Genomic DNA, 12,447 nt, shown 5'->3' on the forward strand with positions numbered 1-12,447 from the left:
TTGCCTCTTCTGATTAGTGGGTTTAGGAAAGGGGGGGATTGCATGTAGCAGGATTTCTTTCCTGAATTTGGTATTCCTGCTGTAACTGCAAATGCAGTGGCCAAAGGAGAGGTTGCGTTAGGGTGGCACCTGCATAGGGATCAGTTAAGTATTAAGGAACTGTACTGGAGTGTATAACTGTTTTTAGTATCATTGCAAGGAAGGAGGATGGGGAAAGAACCAGAATTAGTAGGCTGTGGCTCCACCTAGCATTTCCTATCCTGCCCTCCACCCCATCAGCCCCAAAGGGTACCTGCTGCCAGTATAATTGTTATGTCTGTATTTTAGATCCATAAAACGTACATGGTGGATAATTTGTTCAGATTTGTGGAGTGTGATTTATGTCTTGGAAGGGGGCGGTGGAGGGTCTTGAGTATTTCGAGTTCTTGGAAGCTGCTATATTTGGAATACCCTGTAGAGTCAAATCCATCCCGATTGTTGAGCTGTCCCGCTAATGTTGTCTTTTATTATATACACACAGCGATCAGAGTGGTCTTATGAAAGTGTTACTTAGCATTATTCTTACTGCATGCTTCATTTGGGAAGTGTTCTATTACTTCTGTATGCTGCTTTAATGGTAACTGAAGGGTCAATTTTGGGTAAATGGGTAGGGCAGGAAGATAGCACTTGCAGTAAGCAATTTGCCGTCTTCGTCTGCAGCTTTGATTTACAGGACAATTATGACAAATATAATTTTAGGAAGTAGATGAAATGTTATTTGTCAGATTTTCTATTATTTGCCGCTCTAGCCACACAAGAAAAGGATTGCTTATTATTGCAAAGCTTATCAGATCCTGAAACTATATGTTACTGACACTTTGTTACTGGTGCAGAAGACATCAGCCCTGTATCTTCTCCCTCTTATTCTTTGATAGTATGTTGTGACATGATTAATTGCCCCACCCCCACAAGCGACATCCAGTGGGCTGGCATGAGGGGAAAAGATAAATTTGGAATGGATTCACATAATTTAGCACATTTTAGCCTGTTAGATGTTACCGGAAGAGAAGAGACAGTCCTGGGCTTCTGGTATTAGCATTAGCCATGTATCAACCATAATATTTAGTTTCAGCATGAGTTTCCACCAGTGAAAATAGGTGGGCTTTTCTATTGTGGTGCAATTGTATTTTGAACAGTAGATTACTTTTAATACTAATTTATTTAGGAATAAAATGGTCAAAATCCCTTGATAAACTTGGAAGACTATTGTCTCACTTGTTTAAAAAATCTAAACTTTTTTGTGTGTGGACTAAATGATGTTTTGTAATGCACTTAAATGCTGATGAGAAACTGGAGATTATTTACAAGTTCGCTTCAGTGTGGTCAAGACTTGCTTGTTGATTTGTGTGCTCCCAATTCTTTAAACATAATCAAAAGACTTGGTTCCCATACTTGAAATGGGTAGAAAGCAGTTAAGCCAATTATTTTGCACTGTCTTATTTTAGTTAGGTATTAGAATGGAATAAACAGACAAAGAAATAATTTTTTAAAAAATTCTATTTCTGTTGTATCTAAACAGAAATAAATAAACCAAATAAAATAAACAGCCATCTAAACTTGCTTGCTCAAAATTAAGTTCATCTTAATTCACTGAACTTTCCAGTTATTAGAATTGTAGTCCATTCAAGCACCCTTGTCCCCCCATAGGATAGGTTTGCCAGCTCTGGGTTGGGAAATACCTGGAGATTTTGGGAGTGGAGCCTAGAGAGGGTGGGTTTGGTGAGGGGAAGGACCTCAGTGGGATATAATGCCATAGAATCCACCCTTCAAAGCAGTCATTTTCTCCAGGGGAACTGATCTTGGTCATCTGGAGAGCAATTATAATAGTGACAGATCTCCTGGTGCCACCAGGAGGTTGGCAACCCTACCATAGGAAAGAATACGTAGATACAGTGAGATTTTTCAACTTGCAGCAAGAAAATAATGACATTTAGAAAAAAGTGTTTCAGAACAAGGAGTGATGTAAGGTCACAAGTCAGGCAGAATTAATTTGCTGATACTTTAGTGGCCAACTGAAGTGAGTATCAGCACAGTTGTTGTCTTCTAAGTTGTTTTTTTTTTACACTCTGAAAGCCAAGCAGAGTAGGGGAAAAGAGATCCTGGATCAGTAGATTCTGTATTACAAAAGTCCTTAAGGTAAAGGTCCCCTGTGCAAGCACCGGGTCATTCCTGACCCATGGGGTGACGTCACATCCTGACGTTTTCTAGGCAGACTTTGTTTGTGGGGTGGTTTTGCCAGTGCCTTCCCCAGTACTCATTTTACCAACCTTGGAAGGATGGAAGGCTGAGTCAACCTTGAGCCGGCTACCTGAAACCAATTTCCGTTTGGATCGAGTCCTTACCTGCATCCAAATTCTCTTTTGCCAGTTGGAAATATGGCTAAACCTGCCAAAGCATTCCCATGCTTCTGTAGCTCACCCTGCTTCTGTAGCTCACCATGCAGCCATGGTGGACCACCTAGGACTCCTCCCACCAAAGGTTTGGATTCCTGCCAGGGCAGGACTTGAAAGAATCAGCCTTTTGCCAGGCAAGAGGAATGTAGACGCTGGGCAGTAACAAGGGAACACATTGAAGAAGAAGCCAGGGATTGAACCCAGAATTTTCTGATCTGACCTACTGTGAGTGGTTTGGTGTAAAAGGTTAATATTATAAGAATGTGTCCACTCATTTGTGACAGGCTTTCAGAGCCTGTGTGTAAAAAAACACAAAAACCTTTCTTGTATTTATAAAGTAAAATCTGAGCTGATATGGTCACTTGAACAATCACCCTGCAAGCTGACCGATAGTGAAGAATGGAAATACTATAGCAACCTCTGTGTAACGAAACATTGCTTTGTTCCAGTGACTTGACTTGTTACCCAACAGCTTCCTTTTCATCTAGAGTTTTATCTTGTTCAAATGAATACCTCATATAGATGCTGTGGTCTTTGAAATTCTGTGCTGCCTAGGTTTGTTGATTTAAGGAAATGTCAGAAACTCTGAACTAGCGTCCCAGTCCCTAGATAAAGGCTGTTAGCTTCTGATCAGGTGCTTTTTTGTATCAGATAAGATTTCTTGAACAAATTACATTGTTTGGTTTGATCAGTTCTTTGTTTCAAGTGAGATCTCTTCCCCATTTCATCATCTCAAACTCTGTTTCAAATAATTTTATCAATTTACTTCTTAAGACATAGCTGTTTCTGAAGTAGCATATGGCTCAGGGTTCTATGTTCCAGAGTCTCCTGCATCCATGTACCCTATAACATTTCACAGCTAGAATGGTAACAATTTTTTAAAACCCTCCTTTTGAAAATAAACATCACAACCTGTAAGTTCCTCTCCTCTCCCCCCTCCATTATGGCTTGTTGTTGGTATTCTTGGTTATCTTCATTACTCTGTGAAGATAGTGTGTGTGTTCTTATAAAGATATATTGGAAAAGATATGATTGCCTTATTCATTTAATTATTTAAAACATATCTGTGCCACCTTTCCACCCAATTCAGGGTCCCCCAAGGCGGCAAAACATTAAAAACATTCCAGTCATTAAAAGCATTTAAAATACAAATATATAATTAAAACAAACAAATAAAACATAATATAAACACACAAAAACAGACAGGGGGGAGGGCTAATAAGAGTTAGTGAGGGAGTGCCAAACAAAGTGAAGTCTTTACCTGCTAGCAGAAGATGGTAGAGGGAAATAGACACGTCTCCCTAGGGAGGGAGTTTCAGAGTTTTGACACCATGTGTAGTCAGATAGGTTCATATGGAAGTAGGTGATCCTTTGTTATCTAATTACTTCAAATGGCTCTCTCACCGTGGTGTTCCCTAAGATGATGATTAGTGGGAGTCTGGGCTTTTGATAAAGAAGATTTATTTGTCTATTAGTTTTTTTAGATGTTTCCTTAGTGAGAATAAATTGTCAGGACGTGGTCTCCAAAAGGGTCTCTTGTTCAAGGACCCATCAGATCTTGGAGAAGGCAGTATTTGCGGGCAGAGAGGCGGATATATGAAAATGTACAGGGGAAAATCAGTTTGAGTTTGGAAGAGATGGATAGAAGCAGAGACACAGAGCTGTGAGTTGGCTGAAAAGTGAAGAACTTGATGTGCAGAATCTCTCTGATTCAGGTTAAAAATCCTAAACACACTTCCTCGGGGAGTAAATCCCAGTGAGCTCAGTGGGGCTTACTTCTGAGTAAACATGTTTAGGATTGTAGTGTCAGAAGCCTAGCTGCGCATCACCAGCCAGTGAAGGCTGGCTGAAGTGACCCGTGAGGTGAGTGAATAGCTTATTACCTTGTTCTGTACATGTGCAGTCAGTGGCTGAAAAGTACGAGCCTTTGTCCACCTAGGATCCTGCCAGCAACAATGAAATGCCAGAGGAACAGATCCAGGTTTTGGGGGAGTTGCTGGGAAAAAGAATTTGCAGGAGTTTAAACTGAAGAAAGTGGACAAGGGATGGGCAAAGGTTCTTGCTGAAGGAAGTACACCTGTATGCAAAGTGAGTGACGTAGAAATGCAGCCACATGTAGGGGGCAAATTGGGGAAAGTGTGGGCCATGAGGACATTAGGTGCAGCTTGGTGTTCCAGCTGAGGAACCTGTTGTCTTTTTTATGTGCACTCCAAGAAGGCCTTAGTGAATGGAATCACATCACCCTACAGCTGCCATGCCTCAGAGACAAACGCTAAAGTAATCCAAAATCTTCACAGTCATCTGTCTGACTTGGTTTGATATCCTGCCCTGCATAAATCTGAGATGCTGGACAGAAAGGGGTTGTGCAGCCTATTTCAAGTGGATCAGCCCTGCTGGTCCTGCAGAACATACAACTGGAGCAACTGGAGGGAGAATTGTTGCAGGACTTCGATCTGCAGTAAAAGGGGGGAGGGAAGGTGTGTGTTGGAGATCCTTGAAAAGATGAAGGATAAGTGACTTTACCACCCAATTGGAGTGCTGCTCTGTAGGAGTGTCTCGTTGCCTTCACTTATACTCTTATACATTTCAAAATAAAGCAAGCATTAATAATCTCGTCCAAAGGAAAGTGTGGCCTAGAAGTAGTGCCCCTTGAACTTCTTACCCACTCAGGGAATAGAAAACATGTGACATATTATAATCAACTGTTGAAAATGGACCTCAGCTGCTGCAGCATGTGAAATGGTAGCCTGAGCACTGAGCAGTATCTCAATTGTTCATGCGGAAGTGATGTGCATATGTAGTAGAGGCAGGCTGCATTTGCCACCTACTCAGAGGCCATTTCCTTTCGGGTTATTTGCCCTGTGTTCAGTGCTGTTGAGAAACGGGAGTTTTCTGTAATAGTAAATTTGTGCGCCTCCCAGGGCTTCCCTGGCTTTCCCCAAATTTGTCTCAAACCTTCAGTTGTCAAGATAAGCACTATGGACAAGGTTAGAAAGCCACAAGTGAAGAGTCTTTCGAGCTGGCAGTGAAGTTCCTTGATCCTAAGAGAGTATGAGTAGTTGCATGGAATTACAATGCAGCATTTCCATGCTGGATTGGCATGTGATTGCTCTGTATGCTGCAAGACTTAAGTTTTTAACTGCTTAAATAGACTGAAATATATTGCAGGAAGACAGTAAATGAAAACTGACACCTGCTTCATTTTCCCTCTAAACAACACTGAATGGTAGGTGAAGCGAACGAATCTCCTCTCTGGTTTTCTGAGTTCCTCTTCTGAAATGCTACATGCATGAGAAGCTGCGTGTGGACTGTTTGCCAATGAATAGTGTTGTCACTGGGTAACAAAAGTTCTGTAGGGGGAGTTTCAGAACAGAAGAAAAGCTACAGAGATGCCGTGTCACCTGTGACAGTTCTCCTGGAGAGGAGACCGAAGGTGATATGATAGCCACCTTCAAGTATTTGAAGGGCTGTCATAAAGAGGATGGTGCAGAGTTGTTTTCTGTTGCCCCAGGATGTAGGACCAGAACCAACAGGTTGAAATTAAATCAAATGAGGTTTCGGCTAGATATTAAGAACAACTTCCTGACAGAGCAGTTCCCCAGTGGAACAGGCTTCCCCGGGAGGTAGTAGGCTCTCCTTTGGAGATTTCTATGCTGTTCATCAGTAGCCACCACATGAAATGGTTAGTGTTGGGCTAGGATCTGGGAGACCCAAGCTTAGATTCCCACTCTGCTGTGGAAGCTCACTGGGTGACTTGGGCCAGCCACCCACTCTCAGCCTAATTTACCTCACAAGGTTGTTGTGAGGATAAAATGGAGAATTATGTCAGCTGCTTTGGGCCTCCAGTGAGGAGAAGTAAACAAATCATATAGTTAAAGGGGGACGGACAAAAGGTGGGTGGATGGAAAGGAAGGAAGCAGGGAAAGGTGAGCATATGGTGTGGGGGGTTGCCAGGAGTGGGGTAAGAGGAAATAGTGTGGGGAAGGTTATAACAGGGGAAAGTGAGGTGCCTTCCACAAGTCCTACCCAAAAGCAGATTTTGAAACAGAATGTTATGAACTACCCTATATTAGTTCATTTCAAAAGACGTTAGGAAAGGGCTCCTTGAGGCATATCCCTATTGTCCCACATCTTAACAGGGTCTCCTCTGCCATACCCATCCAAGGTGTTTGATCACGGTGCTTTACCACTGTGGCAATATTCCCACTGAATTCAGTGACATTTTAATTTTTATAGACAGAAAATGTATCTATAACTTTATAGCAGCTCAGCTTTCCTCTTTCGTAGCATATGTTATTAAAGACTCCTACGATTCTTGCTGTGACTTTCAAACTGTCAGGCTACATATTATTTTTGACATGGCATTGGTACTACTTGTAAATATTTCATTCTCTTACTGTGGGTGGTTGTATCTTTTGCTCTAAGGCTTCACCAGGGTTAGGAAAGCTGATCTTCCTCTGGGGAAAAAAATAAAACTTACCAAAATAACTTTTTTATTAGGGAAAATATCTGTAATATGGTTTTTCTTTTGGTCCTGACAGAAATAAAAGATCGAGAGGATGTGACATGGTACTTGAAAATCTCACAGTTGGCACTGGCTTTAGCTGTTATCCGCTCAAAGCCACCAGATAAAAGTAGCAAAGAATATACAGAACACCTGGCTAAGATTGTATCTGGATCGGATTCAAAGTGGAAGTCAAAAGCTGAGGCATTGGAAGCTGAAGTTCTTTGTTTAAGGCAGCAGCTGAGCAAACTTTCTTCAGGATTTTGTTTGGAAAATAGTAAGTTTTTGAAGTCTCATTTGAATGAATTCCAGGTATCATGTATTGTTTCCATCTTTTATTTAGAATAAATAGATAAGTAGGTTGAATTCAGTCCTCCTACAAACAGAGCAAGCTCAGAGAAGCTTTTTTTAACCACCTGCCACTTCCTGCTGGATCCTTGTGCCTCCATTAAAGTCACTACTGAGAGTCAGAGTGTCCAGAACAGCATGCCATGCAGTACAGCAGAACTCGGTCCCCCCCCCCCCCCCACCAAAGGTCAGTCCCCCCCACACACACACCAATGGTTTAGCAGGTTCCATTGACTCTGAGCAGCAAAAACCAGGGAGGGGGAAACAAAGCAGGTAAAATTGCTTTTTGCAAATGTCCCATTTACAGAAGCACAGGATCATGTCTTAAATGCCCGCTACCTTGTAACCCTCTCTTTTCTTTTTCGCCCTGTCTGGGTAACCCAACCTAGCATGATCTCATCAGATCTCAGAAGCTAAGCAGGGTTGGCCTTGGTTAGTGCTAAGATAGGAGACCGTGAAGGGAGTCCAAGGTCACTTATACAGAGGCAGGCAATGGCAAACCACCTATGAATGTCGCTTGCCTTGAAAACCCAATGAGGTTGCAATAAGTCAGCTGTGACTTGACAACAGTAAATGAAAAAAAATAGATCCTCTGTTTGCTCTTTAGAAAAAGAAAGTGTTTGAATTGATGAGAGTCTATACTTCACCAGCACAGAAGGATGTGGGACGAGCTTTTTGAATCTTTATTCCTCTCAGCTTTCTTTATGTCTTTTCCCAGGATTTTACACTTCTCGTTTGGTTGAGCTAATCTGGACTTTTCCTTTTTTTAGGCACCAAACTTGTGTTGTTGCCCAGTGCATTGTAGTGAAGAAAATATGAATATAAAGGTCACATTCTAACATAATGGATTGTTAGAAATCTTTATTTATATATAGTTGCATCACTTACTGTGATGTTTCTGAAACAACCAAGTAATTGAAACACACAGCCTGTAAAATCAATCACATCTCCCGTGAAGTGCAATCTGGTGTTCAAAGAATACTGTCACCTTCCTTTTTTTCTTTTCCATTGGATTGTATTGCTTGTGAATTCCTTTTTGCTTGGAATGGCTGTTCAGTTATTAATTCAGTTGCATCAAAGTAAAGAAAGGAGAGCCTTTTTTTTACACATTTGCCTTTGTTACTCCTCTTGCTCAGAACCTTTGCAAATCTAATTTGTTTCGCTATTTTTAATATTGAGAGATTTTTCTAAATTTATCTGATGAAACACCTACTCCTAAATTATCCAAGCATAATACCTAGGTAACTCTTCATCAAATTTTATTGTTGTGCATTTATATAAGCTGTTTTATATCAGTATTTTAACTGGCAACTCTGTTATTTGACACACCACATTATAAAGCTCTGCATAAAGATTAGCATAACAGGTACCATCTAAAATATTGACACTTGAAAGTAGATTCCTGTTTGGAGCAGCACCTCATTTGTGGCTGCCGCTTTTCCTGTTTCCATGGCAGCTCACGGGAAACAGATCAACTGATTTGTTCATTTCTACACTGCCTGGTACAAGATTCTTCTGTAGGAAGGGTTCAAAGTTTAATTACAAATAGTTCAGAGTTCTCAAATCTTGGCCCAAGCTATGTGTTCTTCAATTTAGAGAAGCCGTGTTGGTTCACTCCCTCCAACATTCCTAGCAGTTGGCTTACTCACAACTCAGCTTCTTCCTGCTTCTTTCTTCCTAAGTAACCAGAGAGTGATATCTACATGTTTAAGGAAAATCCTCCATTTTGGTTGACTGGAAAGCATGTTTAACGAGTGAAAGCATAACTAATCAAGAGGAACAGGTCTAAGTATATTAGTTCGATGGACTAAAGTGATAGCCTATTCCCATCTAGACAGGAAAGGGAGGTTTCTTCTAGCACAACTTAACACACATATACAATAATCCCTTAGTTAGATTAGAAAAAGATCCTCCAGATATCACTGAAGATGTGATAACACAAAGGAACACAAAGGAACTTGTGTATCACATAAACATGTATCGGTAAACAGATTTCTGACAAAGGAGAGAGTTTTTGAGACTTTACAATGAGGTTTTGATACAACTTGACCAAATTTATAATTGAAGCAATATGAAATACAGGCATACCTCGTTTTATTGTGCTTTGCTTTATATTGTGTTTTTGACAAATGGAAGGTTTGTGGCAACTCTTCTTCGAGCAAATCTCTTGGTGCCATTTTTCCAACAGCATGTGCTCACTTTGTGTCTCCGCGTCTCCTTTTTACCAATAAAGTATTTTTAATTAAAGTACATTGTTTTTTAGACATAGTGCTATTGCACACTTAATAGATTACAGTAGGAGTCCAGTGGCACCTTAAAGACTAACAAAATTTCTGGCAGAGTATGAGCTTTCGTGAGCCACAGCTCACTTCTTCAGATACCTGAAGAAGTGAGCTGTGGCTCACGAAAGTTCATACCCTGCCAGAAATTTTGTTAGTCTTTAAGGTGCCACTGGACTCCTACTCTTTTCCACTGCTAGTGACAGACTACATGGCTACCCATCATGATCTGTCTTAACAGACTACAGCATAGTGTAAACATAACTTTTATATGTACTGGGAAACCAAATTTTTTTTGTGTGTGTGACTCACTTTATTGTGATATTTGCTTTATTGTGGTGGTCAGGAACTGAACCTGCAATATCTCTGAGGTATGCCTGTAATATTTTCTGTAGCTGAAATTCACAGCATTTTGACAATTACCCAGTGAGCTTCATAGATGAGTTCCAGCAATCATTCTCCAGCCCTCTAATCCAGGGAATGGTAGGCTTTCTGTTTCTGGAAGCTACTTAATTTTTTTCAAGTGTCTTGGGAGATACAAATCACAAAATGGCAGCCTGGTGGGTGGAGCCACTCACAAAATGGCAGCTTGTACAAAAATTACAACATTTCAGAGCAGGCCCACAGCAGGTGAGGAAACCTTTCATTGGCTGTTTTCCCAAAACAAACTATCACCGCCCCCCACCCACTATTACATTACGTCCTGTAGTGGGGAAATCCACAGTTACTTATGTGTTTTCCCTGAAAGACGCAGATAGCAATTTTGATGCAAAGGAGAAGAGTGCAGAGGGTGTGTGCATGTGTGGAGGAGGAGAGGCAGATGGGAATGTTTTCCCATCAAGAGCAAAGGTACATGCATGTGCCACCTCCTCTTTCACACAAAAAAGAAAGGAGAGAAACTGCTGCAATAGTTCTAAAGGGAAGGATGAGAAAGTGCATTGGAAGAAGGTCCGAGAGCTACTTTTAACTACTTGGAGAGTGACTAGTCACTCCTTAGTGACTTTTTATACACCACACTGAATGTGTTTTTGTGTTTCAGGGAATTCAGCTGCCATAGGTGAAATTATACTATCTACCAATACAGAAGATTGTGCAGACCAGTTTGAAGATTCTGGATGTGATGTTTCAAGTAACTGTATTGCTGATACACTAGAGAACTTGCCCACATCCACCCAAAATGAATGTGGTAGCAACAGTTCTACATCTGTTGTTCTATCAAGTGCGCATCCAATATTGACTCCTTGCCATGCCTTTAAGACAGATTATTTGGTTGCTCACATGCAGTTCCTGCAGCGTTTCCTGGAACTAAAAAAACTGACAGAAGCCGGAGGCCTGAGAACAGATTTGAAAAAACTTGGAATTGATTGCTCCAGAATATCAGATTCTCTCTCTCAATTAGTTGATGGCTTGGTTACTTCATATAGCCTTCCTGAACTCCTTTTTTCAGTTTTTCTGAAGCAGACAATTTTTGTCATCACGAAGTTATTAAGTGATGCTGACTTATCTCATCAGATTGTGGGAAAGTGTTTCAGAAAGCTGGAAGAATCTATAAAAAGGCTGGTAGCGATTGTTTTGAACAACACTAATCTCAATCGAGTAAGTAAAATGCAACCTACAAGCTCAGTATTTGTGGAATTGCCTTATGAAGCTGAAATTGTATGAATGATGCCCGTTTTGATAACATTTCAAACACTGATTATGTAAGAGTGGTTTTGAGCATTATACATCACTGAAAATAATGGCAATACCTTCTAATGCCCTGCATGAAGGGTAAGATGTTGAGACTCCTGATCATGTAAGTGGACTCAGTTGGCTGGGTACTACACTACCAGGTGAAATCTCCTCTTGTTTGGGTCATAACTAAGAGGACATGGCACAAAAGCTAAATTGCTCCTCTCTGTCCCCCATTCCACACTTGGCCAGGACAAGTTGCACTTTTTGCTGGGAGTTAATAGTAGATACATGATGTGGATGGGTCTGGTTAGTCAGTGGTCTGAAACACATGGGGCCAGCTTGTGTTTCTTGATCTCACAGAGGAGTGTTAATAGAGGAGTGTTAATGTCAGGACACAGAGCTCCAGATAGCTTTGGCTTTCTTCTTGCCCATGCATGGAATTTCCAGAGACTTTTGTATTTGGAGATATTTTCCTCATTTAAAAGACTAGCAGAATGTAGTGCTTGTAAGACTTTTTAAATAGATTTTTTCTACTTACTTAAATAGATTTTCCCAAGCTTTCATTTCAGGTTAAGAAGAAAATTTATTTTAGAAATGTTTGCTACTATTTTTAATCTGCTTGTATTGCATCCCAGCACCTGTGTGTTTGGCATTAACAGAATATTTAAATGATGACTTAGATAGTAGCGGTGTTTCTGTAAAGCCAATTAAGTGGGTGTTTCTAAGGGCATTTGAAAAACTTTGAAAGCAAAGTTTTGTAATGCAAAATCAGGTTTGATTTTTGAGAATAAATAGGTTTTTGAAGGGATAGTTGCTTTATAGTTTGACATCTAGGTGTGTGTTTTCCCCCCATTTACTGTGCAAAATAGTGACATGTATCCCCTCTCTCCACTGAGCAGACTTTCAAGTCTTACTCCAGCCTATGGAGCCTTCCTGTAACTTATGTGGCTCATCAGAGGCAAGGCAAGGTTTGATATATGTCAGTAGCTTGAAATAATATTTTCACCATGCTACAAACAGAGATTTGGAGGATGCAGAATTGAAGAAATGGAGCCTTAAGGGATTATGCTGTTTTGACCAATAGCTATTTCAGGGCGTAGCTCTCCCTCTGCCCCCCGCTCCCCAGCAAAAATCCCAGGAACAAGTTTTAAAATGGTTGGGGGTGATGTGTATGTTGCTATGGCAGACATCTATTAGGTGCTGTCTGCAT

The 12,447-nt window shown here is 40.8% G+C and overlaps 1 protein-coding gene across 1 annotated transcript in view; it reads left to right on the plus strand.

The window, feature by feature from the left end:
- Positions 1 to 12,447, plus strand: part of MEI4 (meiotic double-stranded break formation protein 4) — a 114,363-nt gene that overhangs the window by 28,948 nt on the left and 72,968 nt on the right. The window contains exons 3-4 of the mRNA XM_056856183.1: positions 6,974 to 7,213; positions 10,603 to 11,159. Coding sequence (XP_056712161.1) covers positions 6,974 to 7,213; positions 10,603 to 11,159 — 797 coding nt within the window. The remainder of the gene's footprint in view (positions 1 to 6,973; positions 7,214 to 10,602; positions 11,160 to 12,447) is intronic.

Source organism: Euleptes europaea, chromosome 10 (assembly GCF_029931775.1).
Source record: "Euleptes europaea isolate rEulEur1 chromosome 10, rEulEur1.hap1, whole genome shotgun sequence".
NCBI classification, from domain to species: domain Eukaryota; kingdom Metazoa; phylum Chordata; class Lepidosauria; order Squamata; family Sphaerodactylidae; genus Euleptes; species Euleptes europaea.